Source organism: Parasteatoda tepidariorum, chromosome 4 (genome assembly GCF_982258835.1).
Source record: "Parasteatoda tepidariorum strain Cologne lab strain chromosome 4, Ptep-v5.0, whole genome shotgun sequence".
Taxonomy (NCBI): domain Eukaryota; kingdom Metazoa; phylum Arthropoda; class Arachnida; order Araneae; family Theridiidae; genus Parasteatoda; species Parasteatoda tepidariorum.
Genome location: NC_141758.1, coordinates 10,066,404 through 10,092,836, shown reverse-complemented (window position 1 = coordinate 10,092,836; position 26,433 = coordinate 10,066,404). Strand labels below are relative to the sequence as shown.

The window sequence follows — 26,433 nt, the reverse complement described above, 5'->3', positions numbered from 1 at the left end:
ATTTTCAATTCTTAGGAAAATATTTTTATTTTTAATCAATTGATATTTATTTAATATGATTGATTACTCTTAAAATAGTTTAAAATAGAAATTTATTCGTAAAAAAAGGTTTGGATTAAATCTTATGAAAGTAATCCAAAAAAATTTTTAAAAACTAATCTAAGATTTATTACTGAGTTAATTTATTTATTTTTCATCATGATTTTTTCCGTCTTTTGGTTCATTTTAAATTTATTATTTTAAGGCAAGGATTATATATACACAATTATTTAGATCATAAAAAATTTTGATACTTATTTTTAACTTATAAAAATGAAAGAAAAAACAATAAATCGAATAAAACTAATAAGGAATCGACTATCCTCATATCTTCACAACCTCCTCTGATCACTTTGAAGGTAGAAAACAGCAACGCTCTTTTCTGCCTTCTGATCGTGACGTCACAAACAAGCTCCCAGGTTGTGCGTCAGCACTGCGCACATGTCTCGTTTACTTCCCAGAAACAAGCTGATCCCCTTCGATCTGAAAGCTGGATGAGCTTTAAGCTACCACTAAGGATCGAACCTTAGCTTTTCACTTAGGCAGTACAGTCCCTTAACCACTAATCTATCTCGGCTCGGAGTCGGAAGCGGGCATTTCATATATAGACTCTGAAGCTCTAGTCTACTGAATTTAAAAAAAATGAATCATTGACTTTCAGTATAGAATCTATTAAAATAAGTTTAAAAATAAAATATTTTAATCGGTAACTTAAATTTTTTAAATACACAGTATACTCTCGATTTCTCGAACTTCTGTATCTTGAAAACCTTGCTATGTTAAAAAAATATTTTTCTCCTTGGCATTACATATTCACCTAATGTTACTTTGAATTCCTATGTCGAAGAGTGTCTTTTCAAAACCTCGTTATATCGCATATTTTACGAAATAAAAAATGAATTGTTACGGAAAAATTACAATGTACGTTTATTATAAACAAATTCTTTCTATTTAATGCATAATTATTTTGGTCTTACATTTAAAAATTATCATTGTTGCAGTCAGACTTATGGTCAAAAATCATTACATCATTATTAGTAATCATTCTTATGTTTCATGTAACATATGTAGCTCTGACTCTGACTTTGATATCTCGAAATTGTTTTAGCGTTCCTTCAATTTTGAGATATCGAGAGTTTACTATAATTTTATTTAACAATTAATAAAAAATCGACTTACTTCGACACATTACTCCAAAGCAATTATTTACCATTTTTTTGTTCCTAAAATACAAATAATTTAGTTATTATCTTGATGGGATTTGCTTGAGAAAAAAAAAGTAAAATACATTATACCCGTGTAGGTCCATTATTCAATTACTACTTGAATTTAGTCTCATCCTTGCATCACAATATTTCTACAGCTGTTAACTTTTACGTTTTTGTGGAGTTTTTTTTAGTAACAGTGGAATGTAGCAGAAATGTAAAAAAATTTCTTCCTGTAAGCTTAGCATTACGATATGAATATCAGAGCATTTATTTTACATTTTGAATTATTTATTATCTGTTGTGTTAAAAATAGTTTGTACTCAAATTTATTAATGCAAAAATTAAACATGGAAATTATCCATACATAGGTTCCTTCAGGTTTAAAAAATTTTAAAAACGGTACCAATATTGTAAAAAATTAAAAATTTCTTTATATTATCTTTCATTTCATAATATATAATTGGAAACTAGTAGTCTCGTAGTTAAATATCTTTATTTGGAAATATTAAGTGTGGTGACGTATACAGACTTATTAAAACATGCATTATTTTTAAAAAAAAAATTTCTACCACTTTGTAAGTTTTTTAAGGAATTAGCAAATCATCTATAATAGAGTGAAACCACGTGGGAGTGACCACTCTCTGTTTCACAGTAAAATGGTCGCTAATGGAGATTGGTCATTGTTAGGGGTTATTCCATTGACTTCAAAGTGTTACCGGAGGTACATAACTTTACGCAAACGGTTTTAATTTTAGTCACACTCCTTTTCTTGATGTGGAAATGTCACTTTTTGGAGTCATGAAAAACAAATAGATGAATAAAATTTAGCGTCTATGAAAATGACCCCCACTGATATAATTATGTGTAAAAATAAATTTACCAATTATGCATGATAGAACTATTTTAAATAAATAAATAATTATGATTCTTGTTTAAGTTAACATTTAATTTTATATCATAAAAATTAGTTAGCTTTAAAAAATGAGAAGAGGTTTGTTTGAGATGCTTAGTTTTTCCTAAAATAACTCTTTTCCTAATTCAGCTTTCTTAAAATAAATCAATGTCTTTAGTGCAATCTGACTGCAACATGAGGTTGTAGATATCTTTCAGAGATCGTCAAAAAGAGCTCTCTGAAAGAGCCAATCACAAATATTTTTCATACATTTGAATATACTTATTTGTTTAAATATTTTTTGTTCTGATAATTTTTCGCGTTTCCTTATTTGAACTTTTCCGCATTTGGTGAAGAGTTCTGCCTTGTCGCTGTTAAAGGTTTTGATAGTTTCTCCTAAAGGTTTTCTTCAACGTAAAGTCTATGGAAAAAACTCCGTGCCTCCCAAAAGTGATAGTAAATAGAGACAGTCTTTCCTGGGGGTTTCACTGTAGTAGCTGTTAAATGATTTATCTTGATTTATTAAATTTTTCTTGGTCTCTATATCCCCGTTGGTAGGGCGTTGGGTCCATGTTCAAGAGGTCGTGAGTTCGATCTCTGCCGGCCGAGGATTCCCTTTGTAGTAAATGGTGACGGGTGCAAATTGAATCTGTCAAGTCACAAAGTCCTCCATAACAAGTCAATACCTCTGGGGGTACTGAATTGAAGATTGATCGTTTTCTAGTTCAGGTCAAAATTACGATCTGTCGATGGAGGAATGGATCCGACTTATAAACTGGTTTTGACGTGTGTGTTGTTTGATGTATTCTTGGCCATAGATGGGGCCACTGGAAAACAAGAAACGCTCAATCTGTCTTAATTTCACTTGGTTTCATCTAGTAGGCTTACTGATATTGTCTTAGAAACAACAACAAATTTGATTATTTATTGTTCTTGTTAAAATTAATTTTGAATAAATGCGTGTAGTAGGAAAAAAAGAGAAAAAAATGTATAAAATCACTTAAGCCAGAAAAAAAATGAAAATTATATTTAAATTACTCTTAAGTTAAGCTGTAATAAAATAACATTTGAACTTTTCCTTGTTTACAACGATAACGAATAGTCTTAATTAAAAACATCAATAATTGCTATAGTTTTTTAAAAAACTTCAATTTTGCTTTCAATTATATTGTTTAATGGAACTGACTAAATTTAAAAAATGCTATTTTCAACACTTTGCGCTAAAGATCTTTGAATTACTAACAAATTCTCAAGAAAATAGTAATAAAACACTCGTTAAATCGAACTGTCATAAAATAGCAACATAATTTTACATATTTTTCAATGAAGGCTAACTGTCTAAATGAAAAGTATTATTACTTATTCTAATTTGAAAAAATTCAAGTTAACTTTCAGCTATATCATACAATGATATTGACATAATCATAATAGCTATTTCAGATTTACGCTAAACATTCTTAATCAACTACACAATCATAGGAAAATACACCCTTGACTCAATTCTTTAATCGCTAAAATTGTGTTGAAGAACTGCTTAATTTATTTATTATAATAAATAAAATTAAAAAATAAAATGGAGGAAAAAAAGAAATAATGTTGATTTTATTGGATTTTAAAAAAAATCTATTTACTTATTTTTATCCCTTAAACAATCCATTTACTTATTCTAATTATTTATTAGCAATCCATTTATTTAATCTAATTATTTATTAGCAATCCATTTTCTTATTCTAATTATTTATTAGCAATCCATTTACTTATTCTAATTATTCATTATTAATCCATGATTACTTATAATCTATAACGTAAAAAAATTAGCAAAGTAACCCCAAATAACAGTAATTTTTACATTATTCATTATTTTTTTGTTGCTGACATAGGAAAATTCAACGAAAATGCCATTAACTTACACAATTTATTGCATTTTATTAACACATGTTTGTTTATTCAGTTTCTGACAGCAGACAAACAATTATTTTGAAATGTCTACCGTATACGTTTTGCGCAACACAAGAGATCAGCAACTCTCGTTGCTATTGTATCTACCATTACGTAAATCTTAGTTTAGAATTATATTGCTCTTATTCTAGGTAAAAACAGAAAAACGAATAATTTATTTTGCGGAATAATCCATTCTATTCAATTTGCTCTGAATTTAAAATATCCTTTTACAGAATAAAATGAGATTTGCGATGTGTTTAAATTTATTTTTAGAATCACTCTTCAGATTTAAACACTTATTTTCCTTTTTCCCGCCAAAATTCTTGTTCTCGTTCAGGTATTTCTCTCAAAAAGATAAAAACTGGTGACTTATACCATTTTTTGAAAATTTCTCAGTGAATATATCTGCGTTCATTAAAATATAATATTAACCCGTTTTGTCCCGAATATATATATTGAAATGATACAAAAAGTGGTCTTATGGAAAAGTGGTACAATATATTTTCGAAATTAATTGTTTTTTCTACTGTTAGGGCATTCAAAAAGTCTTTGATAGATCAAAAAGTACTTGCTCCTTATAATTCTGGATCTAATCAGAAATAACTAAATCATTGTGGTATCTGAGAATCTTTTAATTCACCCAGATAAATGAAAATGCTGAAAAAAGTTTCCCACCACAATGAATGTTTTTGAAAAAAGGAACTGTCCTAAATATATGACGCTGGGCGTTAACCGGTTAATATAACTGATTGCATATTTGAACATAAATTAATCATTCATGATAATTTTTAATGTTGAAATTATAGTCGCATTCAAAAATATCGATTTAGCGTAACGCCAAATTTTTTACCTTTTTTTTTCTTCCAAAAAGTTGCTATGTATATTTGAGTTAATTCGTATAGAGAGCATCCAAAGGACTTCAGGCGCACTAAATGATCATGATAATGTTGATGATAGTAATAATGATGATAATAAAGATGATAATGTCAATGATGATGATAATAATTATTTAGTGGGATAGGGTTGATCCGTTGAAACCATAGAGCAGCGCCATGGTGGCTCAGGGGATAGAGCATTGGCCTCCCAATGAGGAGGCCCTGGTTCGAGTTCCAACAATGTCTGATCGGTACGAATTCTGTAACCGGCTCGCACCGACTACAGTACTGATGTAAAATATCATCAGTGGTAGACGGAACATAGGTTAGAGTCCCCTTGTGGTCAGGCTAACCCTAAGTTGTTTACTTGGTTTCCCTCTCCATGTAACGCAAACACGTGTTAGATCTATCAAAAGGTTTTCTATGAAAGCACATTCCTCCCTATACTTGCTCAAGGAATTCCCTTGTCTTCTGAATCAGGTTGAAAAATACAAGGCTACGGAGTTGAACTTTGCTAGTCGTCAATTTACAATTGGGTAGGCAGTTCATTGACAGTTGTAAAAGAGAAAATAAAAAAATCACAGAGTTGTAACAGAGATCAAAATAGTTGTGATTACACAGAGGAACAAACGTTTTGTCGCATTTATACAAATAATTGATCTTACTTAATTCAGGTGTGGGGATTCAACAATTAAAATAACAATTACATTTTACAATTTAAAATAAAATAAATAAGCATAAAGAAACATGTTTAGCAAAACATATGAAGAAACATTTACCTGATAGCCACTCTCGACACTTAATTTCTTTTTTCGTCTATATTTCAACAAAAATCATAACTCAGATTATTCGATATATTTTTCTTCTTCTTCAGATTCAAAGTTTTTAAAATAATTGTAAGTCCATTCTCATTAGTCATACATTTGGTTAATTCGCATTAGTTAATTTGGTATTCACAATTGCTAAGGAACTACAATTGTTATAATTGCAACTATGAAACCGGAGTTCCACTTTAAGAATGGTGATCATTCAGGGTTCCATCGACGGGAACAATTGGGAATCGTTGGCTTAATTAATTTATTCGATAAAAAAGAAAAACACTATTTTATAATACACACTGCTATCGAGTTTACAATTCAAATTCTATAACATATAAACTATACTTTTAATCAATCATACTCTGGAATTTTTGTTTCAAACATACCTGAGTCAAATATCCATGTATTCATTGTGGTGAAAAATAAGCTGTAAAATCAACGAGTTGCAGCTGCTGTCTATACAGCTGGTTGTCTACACGCCAAAGTATACTTAAATGTTTCAGCCATCATTTAGATTACGTGATTTATCTATAGGTTGAAACATTCAATTACTACTTAAAAACATCGTGACTCTTGAAACAGGTGTGTTGATTACTTTTCACACATCGATTTAAAACATTTTGAAGAATTTATAGGCGAAGATCATAGATCATTGCCCCATCATTGCGAAATTTTTCGGATGTATGCAAATTATCTATTCACATACATATGTAAACTTGTGTGCTCAGTGCTAATATCAGATTATAAGCCCTTGTCAAATAAAAGAACAGACAGCACTAATTAGAGAAGGGCGGAGGCCAAGGTTGCCAGACGTAGTATATACAATACCATGGCAGTATTTTTTCTCCAAAAAGTGGAGATGTATTTTTTTTTCTTAAAAGTGGTAAATTTGTAATTTTTTTTTTTGTTTCAATCATTAAATCAAAGAGAAAATATGTCCCGCTAGTTTTGAGTAAAAATCAATTTTAGAAATGAGCCAACCGTTCTTTTCGTAATGGTCTTTAGACTAGTGACAATTATAAAAAATAGTTTTTACGTTTAAGATCGTTATCCCTTCCTTGTAGAGAATACTATAATATAACTTTCTCTTTAAACAAAGACGTTGTAAAAATTAATGATCAAAAGGGGCTACAGGTGGCGCAAAAGAGAAACCTCTACTTATAACAACACTTTGCATGGTCTCACCATTAGCGTTAATATAGTCATAGAGGTAGAAAATATATTACATTCTGTTTCGATGATTTACAAAAATATTAAAATTTTTTAAGGTAGGAAAGTATACGGAACTCACAAAACTACAATAATCGTAGTTCTGAAACGTAGATATTTTTGAAAATATATTTGACAGTTAAATGCGAAAAATAATGAGGAAGAAAAAATTATGTAATTTACTGTATAAGGGAATATATCGTGTATGGGAATGTATCTTATTATATGGAATATATCGTATATAGGAATGTATCGTATTATATGGAATATATCGTATATGGGAAAATATGGGAATATATCGTAGTATATTCCCATGCAACTGAGCAGAGGCAAAAAGTGTCAAGACATGGCACCAGTCTTTTCCAAAGATGGCGCATTCGAGAGTACCGATACTGAATAGATTTTACATTTTTCCTTGTGTATGGGATAATGAATAAATTATATGTTATTTTTTTCCAATTAAGTTCGATTTTCTTCAAATTTAAAATAAATAATTTCTGATATACAAGAGAGAAATTTTTGTGTGCTAATTTTTAAAGTTGTTGACTACAATCTTTGTTACTATACTTTTACCAAAAGTGTAAGTGCATAAAAGGAAAAAGAGAATCGTTTTTCTATTTTCTTGTTTTAACCTTAATCACTTTGAATTTAAATGTCAGTTTAACTTAAAAAAGTTCACAAATATCTGATATATAAATCTAACATTAATTTGAAAAAAATTAAGAATTCCTTTTGTATTTTTTACAAAATTTAAAAAGTAAAATTAATGTAAATTTCCCACTTATTACGGAAGAAACATTTTGAAATTTTTCATCAAAAATGAAAAGAATTAAAATGTTGCAAGTAATTTAAGTAGACAGAAAAATACAACACAATCTTTTACTACAATTTATTAAATTAAAATAAGAAAGACACACTCAGTAATTTATGCAAATTGAATTAGAATGAAGGTTTTATCCACATATTAAGGACAGGAAAAGGGAAAAAAGAGATTAAACATATATAATTTTGGCATCTAATTTTTATAACTTTTCATTAGTTGTACGTAAAATAATCTGCCGTTTTACCATGAATAAATAAATATTTTAATCAAATTCGTTTATTTAAATCCAAATCTAAATTCGTTTTTTTTAAACTTATAATTTGCGGTATTAATGTATCTAAGTAATAAAAAAGGTGTCCTGCCTCCAGTAATTTAGAAATTTTTTTTTCTAACGTATATGAATTTAATTTAATTTATTCTTCATTTAATATCTAACTGAAAAATAGGCAGACAAAACTGTTGCCATCTAAATTTGGAAGATGAAAATCTCTTCAGAGAAAGTTAGTAGTAGTTCATTTACGTCGCACTAGAGCTGCCCAATGGGCTATTGGCGACGGTCTGGGAAACATCCCTGAGGATGATTCGAAGACACGCTATCACAATTTTGATCCTATGAAGAGGGGATGGCACCCCCGCTTCGGTAGCTCGACGATCAGCACGCGAAGTCGAGCACTTTACGGTAGAACAGTTTAAGGAGGACCAATACCGCACACCCTCGGCCCCTACGCAGACTGATCCCCTGCACAATGACCGCAGCCAGTGATGCTTGACTTCGGTATTCTGCTGGGAGCCGTGTCTTAACGATCAGTCCACTGCGGGGCCTCTTCAGAGAGAGAAATTGTTCAAAAGGATATTTACACTTCCAAAAAAACTACTGTAGGTGGCGCTTAAGTAAAATGAAGTCTTTCGTTATCTTGCAGAATTTTCACAGAAACAGTTGTAGTATGTCTTGATTTCTCCGTCTGACAAACCTGGTAGAGGCTTTTAAATTTTTAGCAAAATTAACCAAAATTCAGAAGGCTTTAGTTTTTGATTGTCGTCTGCTTTGTAAAATATTTCGCAGAAAACTAGTCTTTCTCCTGCTTCTAAACAGAGATGGCAACCTTTCCGGATTCGATTCGACAAAATATCGGTAGGGAAATATAAGCAAAATTTGGCAGATCATCGGTTAATTTTGCTAAAATTTTAAAGTGCTCAACACGGCTTAAATGTAACAAAGTGGCTTATTACACAAGGCTTTGAATTCTTATGAAGTAGGGAGGAGTGAAAACTTCATAAATCAAAATTATTGAAATAAGAATCATATATTAAAAGACAGACATTCGAAAATATTTATCTACTGTCTGGAGAAAGTAGCATCACTGAAAAAATAATTGCTCTAAGTTGATTACAGATTATCGGATTCTTTATTGGTTTATTGGAATTACATACATTTGCAGGTTTTTTTTCTCAATTCAGGCTTACAAGAATCTGTCAAACAGAAGGACAGATAGCACAATACAGAGAAAAATAGCATGGAGATGCATCTTGGGTAACAGAGGGATTCGAACCCGTGACCTCCAAGGTTTCCACAGAGTTTGCTCACGGTGATATCACTTGGTCAAGGAGACCCCTGATTGGCACTGAGAATCATTAGCACAGGAAGTAGTTACCATTACGGGTAAAAGACCATTAACAAAGACATTAGACCATTCATTTATAAAGTAAGTTAACTTAGATTTGAGTAATATCATTTTCGTCAGAAATTCTGTTTCAAACTGGCGAGTATTTCAATGATTCCATTTTTGATGCCAAATTCCAATGATGCCGAATTCCCTGTAAATCCATATTTCAAGATTTTTTTCAATATGACTGACTTTCATACAAATCGTTTTTTTTTCCTTTCTGAATTATTCCTGTGCTCTTAACTGAAATGTTTGTGCTAGTATATAGCTTCAATATCAACATTTAAATGTTTCAGACGGCGTCTCACAATGATTTAGATTGCTATCTCCACTCTTTACGCACATGGTATTTTCCACATTACAGTCTTTCTTTGATTCAACTCTGGCAGAATTCCATGGTTGCAAGTCACCAGATGCAAAAATGATAAACGTTGTGGCAAATATGAAATAAATAGCCACTGTAGTGTAGAAAACTTTACTCCAATTTGCCATCGTCGACTGAAAGGCAAAATGAAGTAAATCAGTCACTAGCACAGAATAGTTAGACAGTAATAAAAGCAAAATAATTTCTTATAAATAACTGAATGCAATGTTAGAATGACCTAACATTTAATTTAAATTTAGCTCAGCTAAGTTAAAGAAAGGTGGATTTTACTGCGTCACAATTAGTATTTCATATAAAAAATGCTGAGTGAATGAAGCAGGTAAGTGTTATTTTCAAAGTGAGTATAATTAGGTTAAGAAAAAAAATTGATACGGGAAGCATTTTATTATAAATTTATTAGAAATGGGGCTAATAGTTCTTTGTCGTATACCCCACCTAATTTGAAATAAAAATCATGCAAGCATGCTTTTTCTTTTAAACACAAATGATAAATCAAGTAAAGAAAAACAAGAAATACTACTTAAGAGAATCTCAAAACACAATGATCACATTGTGAGCCAAATGGCTTCAAAATATACCAAAAACAATAATCCGGAAGTATAGACAGTCAAGAGTTTGCAGTGCTTCCCAGTATAGAAAGCACCATCTACTAACAACTGAAGCTAAACTAACAAAATATTAGAATACTTACACCACTTTCTAGAAACACTCCCACAACTATAGGTGCAATAAAGCCAGATAAGCTAGCAATTGTGTTTGCTATACCATAAATTGTTCCTAAAAATAAAATTTGACTCTTACATTCCATTCACATCTGGTACAGTTAAAAAAAGCATAGTTTGGGAAGTATTTTCAAAGTTGTAGTAAAATGTTGAAAAAAGAATTATTCATATCTGCAAAAAAATATTTAGAATTTGATAATATTAGGTCTATTGGAAAATCTGTCCGCGGAAGAATACGCCCCATCATTCAAAAGGTGCCTTTATAGGAAAAAGTCATTGAGTATTTACCTAAAAATCTATACTATATCATATTTACCGCTTACTTCTGTCTGATACTTTCGTTACGAGTTTGAATACTCTTTTGAGCCATATATGTTGTATCCCTTAATGCTAGAATATAATTACTATTTAGTAAAAGGACAAAACTCACAGGGGTGAAAGCGAGACGGAAAAGAGGAAAGGGTGGTAGTAAAGCCCTTTCACTTATAGCTAGTTTTTGGGAGGAGTTTACTTATAATGTAGGAGGTGATGGCTCAGCTCAAGCCTTGCTCGAGACAAGACGTGTTTTTACGAGCTCCGTAGCTTTGTCATACAACAGAACAGCTCGAGGCGGAAAGGTGCAAACACCCAGCCGCCCGAAAACACCTGGCCCAGTAGAATCGGATGGAGATTACGTGGATGTTATTGAATACGATACATTTGAAGCAGATATTGCAGCCAGTAAGGTTCCGCTGAAATTACTACCATCTGGTCTATCTATTGACTTAGAGTTCTACTCTTTTTCTCCTACAAATGAACTGAAATCTACAAGGAAATTGCTCAGTGTATTTCTTAATACATGCGAATTTGGACAGATAACGACTATTTTCAAAGACTTCATTATAATATTACCATAGTCTGCAGAAATATGAGAGAACAACAGAAAAATGCAGCCTCAGCACAGAAGAAAAAAGAGGAGCCCGAGCCAATTCATGAAACTACCACTCGAGTTCCAGAGACTATCACTCCAGTACCAGAGACTTTCACTCCAGTACCCCGACAATATCAATCCAGTACCAGTGATTACCACTCCAATACCTGAGATCACCTCCGCCCCTGCGGGGGGGGGAAAATGGAGACCAGTTTCAGGGCTACGGCCTCAGATTCTGAAAATTTCAAAGAACCTTGTGCTGAAAAGAGGAAGAAGAGGAAAAGGAAGAAAGCCAAATCAACCAAGCCTAATAACAGCACTTCTGCCTCAGTTTCCCTACAACAGCCGGAGAAAACATCTGTGACTTCGGAGGAGACGCCCACCCAAGCTCAAGTGCTGCTAAAAAAGTCCTTCCAGTCAAGAATGAAAAAGTGCTCATCCGAGGACTCCCAGATGATTTTAATATCGACGAGATCTCCCTTGAATGAGGAAAATCAAACATTGAAGTTTCCAAAGTAGTCCAGTTCAAGAAGAAAGTGGGAGGAGCCTATACGCCACCCCCCCTCTACCTTGTTGTCGTTCCTCTATTGGCCAATCAGACCAAGATCTACAACATCGAAAGTTTAAAGCAGTTACCGATCGCCGTAGAGAAGTGCCGAGGTGGAAGGAGACCAATTCAGTGTTTCTGATGCCAGGGCTTTGGACATTCTCAACGTAGCTGCACAAAAGATGCTAGATGTATGAAGTGTGCCGAAGGGCACTTTTCGTACCAATGCAAAAAGCCCAGAGATCCCCGGCCAAGTGCTGTAACTGTCTGAAATACCACCTTGCTAACTTTACTGGGTGCGAGGCTCACCCCAGTAAAAGGAGATCATCAAACAGGGATACTACCCCAACTTCCAGTGCTCATCGACTTGTTAGCTTCATCAAAGAACTTCAAGAATTGATGAAAGATCAAGAAGTGCTAAACATGTTTAATCAAGGGGAATACCCCTTCCAATTGATGTTCTACTGCCTGCAACTCATTGAGGACTTTTAATCGGAACTTCAAGCTTAGAACTTTGAATCACATATGACCTTTTAGTTTTATGTCTCAACAGAATCGACGAATCGGTTAGAAGCGCTTCGCGCTTAATGCCGAGATTTCACTCATATCCAGCATCCAAAACTCAACTTCTTTTATGAAAGAACCTTTTGCTAGACTGAAAAATGAGAGTAGGGGAGAGTGGGGTCAATTGTAACAAGGTACGATTGTAACAGAGCAAAAATTTCGAGTGTCGGGTTCTAGATTTGGTTCCTAGGTGGCGCACAAGGTGTATTTAATAAATGTACATGTACACCCCTGCTGGCAACCATTTTTATGTACTTTTGAAAGAGTTACATCACGAAAGACATTTTCACGCTACGTAAGTACTTTTTTTGGTATTAGATTATTATATTGTAACAAAGTAATTTTGCTTAAACAAATAAAAGTTATTAACCGAATATGCAAGTGGACACCTTAATTAACATTTCAATAAAAAAGAATTAGTTTTGTTAATTAACTAGCAATGTTTTTATCAAATGAAGCTGAAATGGCGTCTTGGGGACGATTGTAACAATAAGTAAAGGGACAATTGTAACAGTTGAAAATAAATAATCTTATGCTTACAAACCATTACTTAACTCTTTAAGAACCACAAATAGTTTCCTATATCATTTATATTATGTTGCATGTGCATTATTTTATTTGTCACCTTTCACAGCATAAATTAAAAATTTTAACCCCTTAAAGTTAGAAGTTGAAACCTATAGGTCTCCGCTCATTATTATTTTTACTCCTAAAATATCACTACTATTTTGATCAATGAAAAATATATCACAACTATGATTATATGTATAATTAACTATGATTTAGTTGAATTTATGAACTGTTACAATTGACCCCGTAAGTGGGGACAATTGTAACAAGTGCGCGACTGTCAAAAATTGTTAATAACTAATATAATAACATTTAAAATAAGGTATTTATTATTTTTTCTAGTAGAGGATAGTCTACTTTACTCGTCTGTCAATTAATACTAATAATATATTGGATTTGTTGTTAGTTAAAAATAGTTAAGTAAAAAATGTTACAATTGACCCCACTCTCCCCTACTTATAAGGGCCAGGGTTGAAAGAATATATACACCAAGACGGAAAAGAGTAAAAACTGGTATGAAAGGCATTTCCTTTTAGCATTTTTTTTTTGAGAAACATTAAGTTTCTGTAGCTGCCGAGATTATTTTTAACAATTATAACACATAGAGATATGCCAGCTACTACGCTTTTTGCCAAATATTTTATAAAATAATGGACACTAACAAACCAAAGCTTTCCAAATTTTTGGTAATTTTACCAACTTTTAAAAAGTTTCTCCAAGAATATTCCTGAAATAAGTGGCGTTGAATGTAAGAACTTTTAAATCATTTATATGCAGTGATGCGTAAAATAAGTTTAAATGAGTAAAAAATAATGCATTAAAACATTAACATAGCTACCATTATAATAATTTTTTACCAAAAGCATAGAAAGTTGGCAGTCCTGCTTATATATAAAATTGCTTCTTTCCTCAAAAAAACGGGGCTTCCCTACCGAAGCGCCAAGCCAACACCTCCTACAATTGAAAGCCTCCACACGGTTTTTTTACAAGCAGTCTGCCCAGACTGTTTAAAAAGTGAATCAGTGATACGCATGAAACCAAATTCTATTTTAAAAGTAATCGAGAGAAAGTTATCAACTTTCTTATTTTTACTAGATATTCTATTAAGTGGTTCTTTCGTAAACTAGTTTACCTTCAGTGTGGTCTCATCGGACTACCTATAAGAAACCGTTTGGAGGCTTTCAGTTATAGGAGGCGTTGGTCAAGCGCTGTGAGAAGTGTGGAGGTGGCACTTTCGAATCTCGCTGTAAACCTGAATGTATTCTGTGCGAAGTTTATTTTAAAGAAGGGTTTATATGCCTAAATTGAGCATACAAGCCTGCAAATTTATGTAATTTTAATAAAACAATAAATAAAGCCTGAGAATTATCAAAATGACTGACTTATTCTCAGTTTTTGTTAAATTTTATGAGCCCAAGTAAGGCAACATAGAAGAAAGTTTCTGAATATTTAAAAAAAAAAGATTACAAACACCATTCATTTTCACAGACTTTTCTTAATATTTACGTTTTGCGCCATTTTCAAAATAATCATAGCAGTGCTGGCTTTAGATAGGCTAAACATGAGCTAATAGTCATGAGTAACAGTTGCAAACACACAGTTATAAAAATAGCATATTATTCGCAAAGAAACAAAATTTTGAAAAACCTTCGAAAAACGGCCTTAATTATATACTTTTGCAATGCTTAATCGATGTCCTTCCATTGTGGAATCTACCCTATAAAGTATTAATGAAAGTATTCGGCGTCAGTACAGGATCCACAATTATTTTCTGGCATTCAAATCTTAAATTAAACATTGCAACATAAATAGTAATTGCGAAAAACAGGATATCTTATAACAGAATATACCTTTTACTATTTTTTCTCCAAACACGTATTCTAAGTTACGCCTGTTACCTTAAACACATACGTTGATCAACGTCTAGTTTTCAAATGTCCTTTTTTCAAATGTTTAGTTTCAAACGCTCTTTTTTTAGCTTGCTGTATACATTATTTTATAGGAACTCACGTTACAAGCGATATCCAATTTTAGAAAAGTGTATTTTAAGATATGGTTGCTTTAGTTGCTGATTTGGTTGGACTATTGGCGACGGTCTGGGAAGCATCCCTAAGGATGATCCGAAGACATGCCATCACAATTTTGATCCTCTGCTGGAAATTACAGTCTATTTAAATGCAAAGTATTTTTACTAATGACGATGTTACTGTTTAAAGAATTGTGTGCTGCCATCTATATTTCTTCTTAAAATGTCACGTGATTAGTAAATGTTTCATGCAGTTAGTTCGCTTTAAAATGTCGTACAAATAGGTATTGTGTTTGTCGTGTTAGTATTTTGTGTATGTTTATATTTTGTGTTCGTCATTAAATTATGTCAGTTTTAAGGGGTCGTTAGTTTCAATTATTTAGTAACCATTTTTTGGTGTCAGTTAGCGGGATATATTAGCGAGCAATGAAATTTTGAGTTGTCGAATCGATGCTTCAATGTTGAGTTCCAGCACGAGGTTGATACTATGTTCTTGATACTAATGACGATAGTTCCAGTGTGAAGGTTAGTTTTATTTTCTTGATCTGATTTATTGTGCTTTTATTGTCAATTTATTAAAATGTCAGAAATTGAAAAATTAGAGGCTAAGCGTAAAGTTTTAATAAATAAGGTCACCAAATTAATTACTAAAATTGAAACGTATCTCAATGAGTGTGATGATTTGGCTGATATAGATAAAACTAATGCTTTAAAAGAGTTTCGAGAACAATTAATTCACAAAGAAAGCGAGCTTATAAGTGTAAATAGCAAGGTTGAAGATATGTGCGACATTAGTGAAATCGAAAATGAGGTTTCGATTTCAGATGAATATAATGAGAAAATTGTTCTATGGAAACAAAAGATTATAAATGTAATTGATAATTTGAGCGCCTAAGAAAAAGGAAATATTTCAGTTGATTTAAGTATGAGAGAAAGTAGAGAAAATACACCCCCTTTAGCTAATTCAAGTAGTAACGCGCAGTTAATAAAAACTGTTAAACTTCCCAAGTTGTATATAAATAAATATTATAGTAACCCCGCGCATTGGTTAGAATTTTTTAATCAATTCGAAAGTGCTATACCTAACAATAACTGTTTAAGCAAAGTGGATAAATTTAACTATTTAAAGTCTCATGTAGGTGGGATAGCAGCAAGTTGTATTAACGGTTTTGCTTTAACGGGTGAAAACTACGATATTGCTCTAAATCTTTTAAAGAATCGATTTGGTAATAAAAACTCGTTAATCCAAGCACATCTTAATCAGTTGTTAAAATTACCTTTTATTAGAAATGTAAATGATTTAATTGGCTTAAGAAAATTATTTGATTGTGCTGAGTCACAAAAAAGAAATTTAGAGTCGTTAGGAATAGATACCGAAACTTATGGTAATTTATTAAGTCCTATTCTAATAGAAAGAATTCCGAGGGAAATTGTTTTAGAATTCAATCGAAATTATCCTGAAAATAATTGGGTATTTAAAGATTTGTTTTCATTTTTGGAAAAAGAAATAAGTTCTAGAGAAAGGACACTTTCGATTTATAAATCTGATTCACGTGAGCATAACAATAGTTTAAGTAACGAAAATAAGAATTTTCGTAAGAAATCTGATTTTATTAAAAAAGGTAACTTTAATAGAAATGCGCAAAATGTATATCATTCAACAGTCGATAGAAAAAAGTGCATTTTTTGCGACAGTAGTGAACATGAAGTTTGCGAATATCAAAGCGTAATAGAAAGAAAAAATAAATTAAAAGAAGAAAATCGTTGTTTTTCAAAACATCATATTGCTAGACTCTGCAAAACGAAATTGGAGCCATGCATAAAATGTAACAGGCGAACTCATCATTATTTATTATGCGAGGAGAATGATTCATCGGAAAACGTGGTTGTTCAATGCCACTCCTCCATTAAGAGAAATAGTGTTTTATTACAAACTTGTAGTGTAGTCGCATGTTTTGAAAAAAATAATAAATTAGTCAGAATTATCTGTGATAATGGTTCCGAAAGAACCTGGATGATGCGAAGTTTAGCAAATGAACTGCGAGTGAAAGTAATAAGAAAAGAAAATTTATCTGTTTATTCTTTTGGGTCCGTAATAACAAAACAAAAAAGCTACGGTGTAGGTCGAGTAAAATTAAAGAATAGAAATGATCCTAAAATTTTTGTTGAAATTGAGGCGTTAATTACAGATACAATTACAGCCGCACCTCTTTCGATTCCAGATATGCGAATACAGAATGATTTAATAGCGAAAGGTTTCGTTTTAGCTGATGCATGTTCGAATTTCAATCAAGGTTTGGATATTTTAATCGGGGCTGATTTATTTTGGGAGATTGTTGATAATTCTAAAGCAGAGAAAATAAATAAATCTTTATATTGTATTCCCACTATATTCGGTTATACGGTACAGGGAATTCAAGAGCAAAATAAAGAGATGTCGATCCGTGCTACTTCGACAAATTTAAGTTCAGTTACGGATGTTCAGGTACTATGGGATTTAGAATTGTTAGGCATTCAAGATGAAAATGAGATAGCTATTGAAGATAAGCATTTAATAAACAAATTCGAAAATATTCTTAAGTTTGTTAATGGCAGGTACGAAACTTCATTATTATGGAAAAGGTCACCTAAGGATCTTGCGAACAATTTTTGGATAGCAAAAAAGAGATTCGATAATTTAAAAACTATTTTTGAGAAGAATAATTGGGTTGCGAGGGAGTATAAACTTACGATACAAGAGCAACAAAACAAGGGAATAGTCGAGGAATGTGCTAGAGATAATGAGGAATATTTTATGCCTCACAGAGCAGTTGTGCGAAATGATAAGGATACTACTAAAGTGCGAGTTGTTTTTAACTGTAGCTCAAAAACTAAGCAAAATTTATCTTTAAATGACTATTTAGAAATAGGGCCAAATTTAAATCCTAATGTGTAAGACATTATTCTTAAATTTAGAAAATTTAAAGTAGCGTTCAGTGCAGATATCGAAAAGGCTTTTCTCATGATAGGCATTTCTGAAAAGGATAGGAAATTTTTAAAGTTTTTATGGCTTTCAGATAATTCTAGTAATAGCTTTAAAATTTTGCGAATGACTCGTCTTCCTTTCGGTTGTCAATCATCTCCGTTTATTCTTAGAGCAACTATTAAAAAGCACATTAACCAGTATCTTGAAAATGCACCTAAATGTGTTGAAATGTTGGACACTTCACTTTATGTGGATGATCTTTATTTTGGTGCTGATGATGTTGAGGAGGCGTTTGATTTATCGACTGAAGCTGTTCATATTTTGGGAGATGCAGGAATGAATTTACGAAAGCTGAATTCTAATTCGGAAGAATTGAAGTCTTTGTGGATAGAACAAGGTTATAGTGATATTAGTGAGAGTTCTAGTGGTAGTTTGAAAGTTTTAGGTTTGAATTGGAACCCTATAGGAGATAATCTGTCGTTGGAAATTTCCCCCTTATTGAAAAGTTTAAATAATTCGGCAAATACGAAAAGGTTTGTGTTACACGCTGCTGCAATGGTGTTCGATCCAGTTGGTATTGTTAGTCCTTTCGTTCTTAAGATCAAGTGTCTGTTGCAAGAGATATGGAAAAGAGGTTTAGATTGGGACGAAGAGTTGTCAGTAGATTTAAAAATTAAATGGACTGAATGGTGTGTAGAAGTTAAGCATTTAAAAGACATAGTCATTCCAAGGTATTGTTTTTTGTCTTGCGGAAATCCAAGAAGTCGAAGAGTAGAGGTACACATATTTTGTGATGCGTCACTCGTTGCATATGGGACGGTTTCCAATGTTCGGTATATCAATGATAAGGGGAAAATCATAGTGTCGTTTTTGATGTCCAAGAGTCGTGTTTCCCCCATTGAAAAAGTTAACTTTGCCACGCTTAGAATTAATGGCGACAGTTATAGGAGCTAGACTAGGTAATTATATTAATGGTATTTTGGGGGAAATGGTTTCTGAATATATATATTGGACGGACTCATTCATTGTTTTACATTGGATCAGGGGAAGGGCTGAACGATGGAAGCAATTTGTTTGCAATAGGGTCCGGGAAGTTCAGGAGAAGTCAAATCCCAAATCTTGGCATTATTGCAAAGGTATCGATAATCCTGCTGATTTGCTGACACGTGGATGCAATGCAAGCAAATTGAAAGAAGGAGAGAAATGGTTCCATGGCCCTTCATGGCTGAGACTTGAAGAATCAGAATGGAATAATGATAAAGGTTTCAGCTCTTTGAATAGCGAAAACTTGGATGATGAATTTCGTATTGAGAAACGAAACAAGCCCGTGAACATCAACATGAATGTTTGCAAGGAAGAAAACCAGCCTGATATTATGAACGTCATAAATAAAATTTCCTCATGGACTAAATTGCAAAGAGTATTTGCCTGGTGTAGAAGATTTATTCTAAATTACAAGTTTCCAGCTGCAAAGGCTAGTGGTTGTTTAACAACTGCAGAGATTCAGAATACTAGAAATTCCCTTGTGAAGATGGTTCAAAATGATGGTGTTGAAATGGAAAGTCTGCAGAAGGAGAAGACACTTCCAAAATATAGCAATCTGTTGCCTTTGGCACCCTTCCTTGACTCATCCGGACTTCTCCGAGTTGGTGGAAGGTTGAAGAATTCCAATCTTTCTGACCGTCGAAAACATCCAATACTTCTCCCAAAGGGTCATCATCTATCAACGATAATTGTGAGATATTTTCATGAAAGCCATCTACATGGAACTATTCAAATGACATTGTCAGCATTAACTCAAGAATATTGGATAATTGGTGTCAAGAATCTTGTCAGAAAAATAATTTCCAGGTGTGTAAAATGTCATAGATAAAATGCTAAATTTTTGACACAATTTATGTCTGGTTTACCTTCCGTAAGAGTCACACCTTCCCGAGTTTTCTCTGTTGTTGGAACTGATTACGCTGGACCTTTCCTAGTGAAGCCCAGAAAAGGAAGAGGTGTGAAGACTATGAAATGCTATGTTTGTTTATTTGTGTGTTTATCCACAAAAGCCGTTCACTTAGAACTCGTTAATGATCTAATTTCTGATGCTTTACTTGCCACATTAAGAAGATTTAATTCTCGACGAGGAAAACCTGATCAGATACATAGCGACTGTGGGACTAATTATGTTGGTGCATATAGAGAGTTGAAACGATTAATTGCATCACTCTCTTCAGATGAAAGATTTCAGGGTTATCTTGCAAAGGAAAATATCATTTGGAAATTCAATCCTCCTGCGGCACCTCATCATGGAGGATTGTGGGAATCCACTGTCAAATCTATGAAGTCTCACCTTAAAAAAACTGTCGGTGAACAAATCCTCACCTACGAAGAATTCCTAACCCTAATTGCTGAAGTAGAAGCTTGCCTTAATTCTCGACCACTCACTCCTTTGTCTGATGATCCTGCTGATTGTGAGGCATTGACGCCTGGTCATTTCCTCATTGGTACTTCACTGACATCAGTGCCTAATTCTGATCTTTCAAAGGAAGTGATAACACTTTTACAACGATGGAAGTTAATGCAAAGAATGATCCAAGAATTCTTGAAGCGGTGGTCAACTGACTATCTTTCCACTCTTCAAAGGCGTCCCAAATGGCTCCAAGTAAAGAGAAATCTTGCTGTAAATGAACTGGTGCTAATCAAAGACGATGATTTGCCACCATTGAAGTGGAAGTTGGGACGTGTGCTAGAGACCTTTCCAGGAGCAGACGGTAAAATCAGAGTGGTAAGGTTAAAAACTGCAAATGGTGAGTTAAAACGTCCTATTGTTAAACTTTGCCCACTACCAATAATAGACTTCAAACATTGAACTCATACGAACTTTGAACTCTTAATTACAATTTTCCGTCAAATCAAAATTTTATGACAGTTTAATATTTGTCTTTTAGTGCATTTCATTTGACTGATTTTGTTTATTGTTTGATTACGATTCACATATATTTCATATAAGGTTGTTTTAATTTTTGTGTATAGATTCTTAAACTGAAAATTTTCAGTAATTGATTTATTGCTGCATTACTTTTGAAATTAAAGTTTGAATGAATGTAATAACATTTTATGAACCCCCTAAGTGTTCATAGTGGGGGAGGATGTTTCTGTTTAAAGAATTGTGTGCTGCCATCTATATTTCCTTTGAAAATGTCACGTGATTAGTAAATGTTTCATGCAGTTAGTTCGCTTTAAAATGTCGTACAAATAGGTATTGTGTTTGTCGTGTTAGTATTTTGTGTATGTTTAAATTTTGTGTTCGTCATTAAATTATGTCAGTTTTAAGGGGTCGTTAGTTTCAATTATTTAGTAACCAGACGAGAAAACTTCATGGAGAATTCTCTCTCATCTGCGTTAGTATGTTAAAGTTGGAAAAAAAACTTTGTTCTAAACCATAGAGTTTCAAATTCTGAAGTCCCGCAGTGAACTGTTAGTAAGCACAGCCAGTAGAACACTGAAGTTAATCATCGCTGGCTGCGGTCAGTAAGCGGGTGGGTGACCACTTTGATCAGACCTGCGCAGGGACCGAAGGTGCACGGTATCGTTCTTCGTTAAATTGTTCCATCTTTTTTATAACCGTCGCTGCACAGCCGACCCAATTTTATGTGTTTACGACTACTATCGTTCTAATCCGTAGCCTTGTAATTTTGAATATAATCCAGAAGACAAGGGAACTCCTGGATCAAGTATTGGGAGAAATTTGCCTTCGTGGAGGACTTTTTTTTTAATGGAACTAACCCGCATTTGCGTGACATAGAGAAGAAGACCACGAGAACCCTCCACGGTTAGCCTAACGGCAAAGGGACTCTAACCCTTGATCCGTCTATCACTGAGCATATTTCTCGTCGGCACTGCGGTCGATCCAAGCCGGATGTGGATTTCGTATCGACTGGGATTCGAACCCGGTTCGCCTCATTGGAAGACGAACGCTCTATCACATGAGCCATCGCGGTTCAAATTGTTCTATTGTAAAGTTCACGACTTCACGCGCACGATTCTTCTGATCATCCTTATGGATGTTTCCCTGACCGTCGTCAATACCCCATTGCACAGCTCTAGTGCGACGTAAATAAAGTATACTACCTATCTATCAAAAATGCTGATTTTTTTAGACGATCTAAATACAAATAAACTATTGCAAAGATTACTCAAGATGAACTCACTTGTTTCGGAACTTCAAAATACCAATTAGAGGTGAAACAGAATTCGTCATGAAAAGTTTCTCCCGCGGTATAGTGTTCTCATAAAAAACGATTAAAAATAAAAAACTTACAGCAAATCCTTTCATCAGACTTATCGAAGCATTCATAACTACCGTCGCAAACTTGCTCTTTTGGGATGCATTGTCCAGACTTGCATTGGAACTCCCCATCCTCACAAGAATTGGGTTTGCAGCCATCTTCGTCTTCCCCTTCAGAGCAATCCTCCATACTATCGCAGACCCAAAGCCATGAAATGCAAGTACCATTGTTACATTTGAATTGTTGGGGTGAGCATTCTTCGGAAGGATTGAAATCTGAAACAGAAAAAGGCTTCGCATAGTGTAAAGTATTTTTGGTAATTGTCCATATAGTTGTAGAGTTCATATATCTAAAAAGCATGGTTTCTTAGGACAAGTCGGCGTTACAAAAGACCAGCTTGAAGCGACTGCTAACCCCTGATTGGCCAATTCTTAAGTTAGAGAGCATAAGTCATCGAACCCTCGGCTTGAACGACGACTGGCGTCCGAATCAGCTGCTGTTGGACTACAACGTAACGTTCACGAAGAAAGCAATGGCGGACAACATTCAACAGAGCATAGAAATAGGCAAGATTTTGATTTTAACATTAAACATAGCTTTTTCTTCCTCTTCTTCTTCATTTAGCTAAGCAATAATGTGTTTTTTTCTTGAACAAAGTCATTATTTGCTCTCCAAAGCACTGGTCGACAATAACAAAATCGATGAAAATTCAAAATAAACCTTTGTTTACGTTATTAACGCATGCGCAATGCGAGATAATGTCTGCGTTGGACCAACTGCTCGCGCTGAGCCAGCACCAACTACATCAGAAAGCCTTCACATGGTTTCCTATAAGTAGTCTGCGCAGATTATTTAAAAAGCGAACCACTTGTGCACATGAACCCAAACTCTATTTAAAAAGTACTTGAGAGAAATGTATCATATATATTTGAGAATTGAATCTGTAGTGGTTGACAAGTAAATAAAACAAACCAATTATATTCATAAATTAAAAAAAATTTTAGACATATATTTGCCACCTCTTTCTAATTTTTAATAGATTTTCTATTAAAGGGCTTATTCGTAAACTGGTTTACCTTCATAGTGGTTTGACAGTGTGGAGGCTTTCAGTTATAGGAGGCGTTGGCTGAGTTTACAAAACGGCACTTTGTTGGCGTCAGCGGTACGTCAACTTCTCGCTGACGTACAGAGAAAGCGCTTGTCTTAGGAAACCAAGAAAATTACTTCATGTGGCTCCCAGAATGCATGTTACCTTACGGCGCCCTTGTGGCAGAAGTTTTTTCTTATGGTCATGAAATGTTTGTACTAAAAACCTCTTTTCAATAAAACAAAAATATTGCAGTTTCAAACCTTTCATCCTAAAAAGATTAAAAATTATTTTTTGAAGCTTTTTTTAAAAAGGATTGTCACTCAGGTAAAATGACCACTTAGGTCCATAATGACGTTTTAGATGACGTCACACTAGCGATTAAGATTAAATTTCATTGTCCATTAAAATTTCATGACGAAGGTGGCATTTTATAATTGCCTGGATTTAAGATTATTTTTACCTTAAGACTAGCTTCATTAAAGGATTTTTTTTACGCTTGAAAGCCCTAAGTCAATTTCGGTTTAAGGTTTATATACAGAATATTGTTTTCCAAGGTTCTGGATTAGGGTAATGTGCGCAGAATAGAGCGAGTGGTCACAGATCTCGTTTCAGTTTCGGAGGTTTACACGTGAACCGGATAACAAACTTTTTTAGGTTTACATTAAAAGGGTTTTGCTATGTAAAAGTAAACCTTATTTTGCTATCTGTGATTGAACTGCATGTGTTGACAGAAATGTATCCACCCTCCATTTTTACACGCGCCTGGTATGATCAAAACAATACTTGAAAAGCCCCCATCATTTAAAGTTAAACGAAGTCAATGTGAGGACAAGTAAGAAAAGAGTTGTACCAAGTTTGTGCATCGCTTCAACTCCCAGAGCTTTGTTATCTTAAGGGTATTCAACTTGTATTTTAAGGATTCAAACCAAGTTTCTTAACCCAAAATTATCCACTTGTTAATGAATTATTCTCAATTCCAGACACTCTGGGGCAATCACTTTAATAATTTTAGTTATCATCAATGCTATGCTAACCTGACATGCAGAAATATTATGAAAAATATAATCAAACAAACTTTAGAGGATGTATTGGGGGACTGTCTTTAATGGCTCGTTTCAACTTGGATGTCTCAATTTTAATGAGATTATGGTTTTGTAACTTTTATTATGTCTCTTATAAATTTTTCTACTTTTACTTGCTCCAATTTTATTGTAATTACAATTGTACTTTTTAATAGCTTTTAAAAGTACTGTTTTAATATTTAATACTATGTTGATCTTTTGTAAATTTTACATGTTAATCTTTTAATTCTACTTTTAACTGTCACTTTTAATAATTTAATGTTTCAGTGTTGCTTGGGAATTTCACAACTGTAATTCTAATTGATTTTAACAATCCCTTTAACTATTGATTGCATATTTTAACTTTGCAATTTTAATTGAATGAGTACTTTTACTACTTTTTCGACTGCTTATTTTCTTAGCGTTGCTTTTAACTAATTTTTGTCTTAGTAAATTTTAAGCTCCCAAATGATGCTATTTTATAAGGGTCTGTTGACCTCATTTTATTGATTTTAAATCACTATAAGGGTCTTTTGGTCCTTTTACTTGTTACTGTCAAACTCTGTAATCTTCATTGTCTATTCCATTTTTTTCGTGAGTGTTTGTTTTCTGTTTTTATATTTTGAATACGTTTTTGTCTTTGTTGTTTTAAAAATATGTTTGTCACTATCTCATATTTTAAGTTACTTGTTTGGGTCTTTGAATTAATGTTGATATTGTTAGCTTGAGCACAACTACAGTAGCATAAGAAGATTGGTAATTTTTGAGCCAAACCTATTATGTTAATATCCTTCCCGTTGATTGTCCTATGTATCGGGCTGTTGCTGTTTATTTTGGTGTTTTAATTCGAAAAATCGAAATTTCGGACTCATACATTCATAAGTCCATATGAATTGGCCAATTCTGCAGAGTATTACATTTCGTTCCAAAAAAAAATTACGAAGAATGGCACAATTAGGTATAGGCATTGATGCAAACAATCCTTACGTACAGTCCTTACAGTGTTATGTACAGAAATATTGGATGGCCAGGGAACTAATGGCGTCATAGCCAAGCTTCTGGGCATTTGTAATAAATGAATATTAAGAAGCCCAAACAATCTCTCCTGAATAAACTAGTGAAATCATATTTTCCAGATTGCGACATATTTTGAGGTTTTTGAGTCTGACTCAATAGCTTAAAATATCATCTGAACAAATATTTTAACAAAGTACAACCCCTTAAATCTTAGTACGTGAGAAACCTAATCATGGGATCAAAGGTTGCACTAATGTCTCTTACCACAGTCTCTCTCATCGGAAAGATCATAACAGTCATGACGTCCGTCACAGATTTGGAGTCTGTGAAGGCAAGTACCCCCACACCGGAAACGATCTTTTTCAGTGCACCATGGAGGGCAACCTTCTTCGTCAGAGCCATCAAAGCAATGTCTTACGTGATCACATCTCTCATAAGGAGGTATGCATGATGGAAAATACATACTTTCATTTCTGCAGAAAAAACCTTGGCAGGTTGAGGCAGCTAAATGTAATGAAACAAACGAATTATTACTTTCTTAAAAAATTTACAGACACTAAGAAATATGGCTCACAAAATCGGCTTACATGGATCACAAAAAATATGACTCAAAAAATTGGATTAGGGTTTAAAGAGGCTGAGGGAAACACTCGATAAACACTTAAACTCAGCATGACTTAACTCAAGAATGAAAATTATATCTGGAACAACAAATTCATAGAATTTCCCTACATTCACTCACAACATTCACAACACTTATTTATTATCCCTGATCTATTCTGCTTCCCTGCTGTATGTATCTATAGCAAATATTATCCCGAGAATATTCG

General features: G+C 33.3%; 5 protein-coding genes across 9 annotated transcripts in view; 3 read left to right on the top strand and 2 right to left on the bottom strand.

Moving 5' to 3' along the window:
* The window catches only part of LOC147810662 (putative inorganic phosphate cotransporter), a 43,804-nt gene extending 37,439 nt beyond the window's left edge, over positions 1–6,365 (bottom strand). For 2 of the 5 annotated variants that reach the window (XM_087160649.1, XM_087160653.1), the window contains exons 1-2: positions 5,735–6,365; positions 1,219–1,262 (exon numbers count right to left, since the gene is read on the bottom strand). In XM_087160649.1, the coding sequence (XP_087016775.1) occupies positions 1,219–1,252 (34 nt within the window). In that variant the 5' untranslated portion in view covers positions 1,253–1,262; positions 5,735–6,365. The remainder of the gene's footprint in view (positions 1–1,218; positions 1,263–5,734) is intronic. The other 3 variants (XM_087160648.1, XM_087160652.1, XM_087160650.1) reach the window with 2 other exon arrangements.
* Positions 6,366–9,188: 2,823 nt separating this feature from the next.
* LOC147810661 (putative transporter slc-17.2) lies at positions 9,189–10,776 on the bottom strand. Its single transcript, XM_087160643.1, has 2 exons — positions 10,546–10,776; positions 9,189–9,967 (listed from the first exon to the last, which is right to left on the bottom strand). Exons 1-2 carry the CDS (start codon positions 10,660–10,662, stop codon positions 9,746–9,748), a joined length of 339 nt encoding a protein of 112 aa, XP_087016769.1. The 5' UTR covers positions 10,663–10,776; the 3' UTR covers positions 9,189–9,745.
* A 6,434-nt stretch (positions 10,777–17,210) lies between these two features.
* Positions 17,211–18,128, top strand: LOC147810660 (uncharacterized). Its single transcript, XM_087160458.1, has one exon. The coding sequence runs from the start codon at positions 17,211–17,213 to the stop codon at positions 18,126–18,128; it is 918 nt and encodes a 305-aa protein (XP_087016584.1).
* A 153-nt stretch (positions 18,129–18,281) lies between these two features.
* Positions 18,282–19,112, top strand: LOC147810659 (uncharacterized). Its single transcript, XM_087160457.1, has one exon. The coding sequence runs from the start codon at positions 18,282–18,284 to the stop codon at positions 19,110–19,112; it is 831 nt and encodes a 276-aa protein (XP_087016583.1).
* Positions 19,113–19,146: 34 nt separating this feature from the next.
* LOC147810658 (uncharacterized) lies at positions 19,147–21,015 on the top strand. Its single transcript, XM_087160456.1, has 2 exons — positions 19,147–20,009; positions 20,079–21,015. The coding sequence occupies exons 1-2, from the start codon at positions 19,147–19,149 to the stop codon at positions 21,013–21,015; spliced, it is 1,800 nt and encodes a 599-aa protein (XP_087016582.1).
* The last annotated feature ends 5,418 nt before the right edge of the window (positions 21,016–26,433 follow it).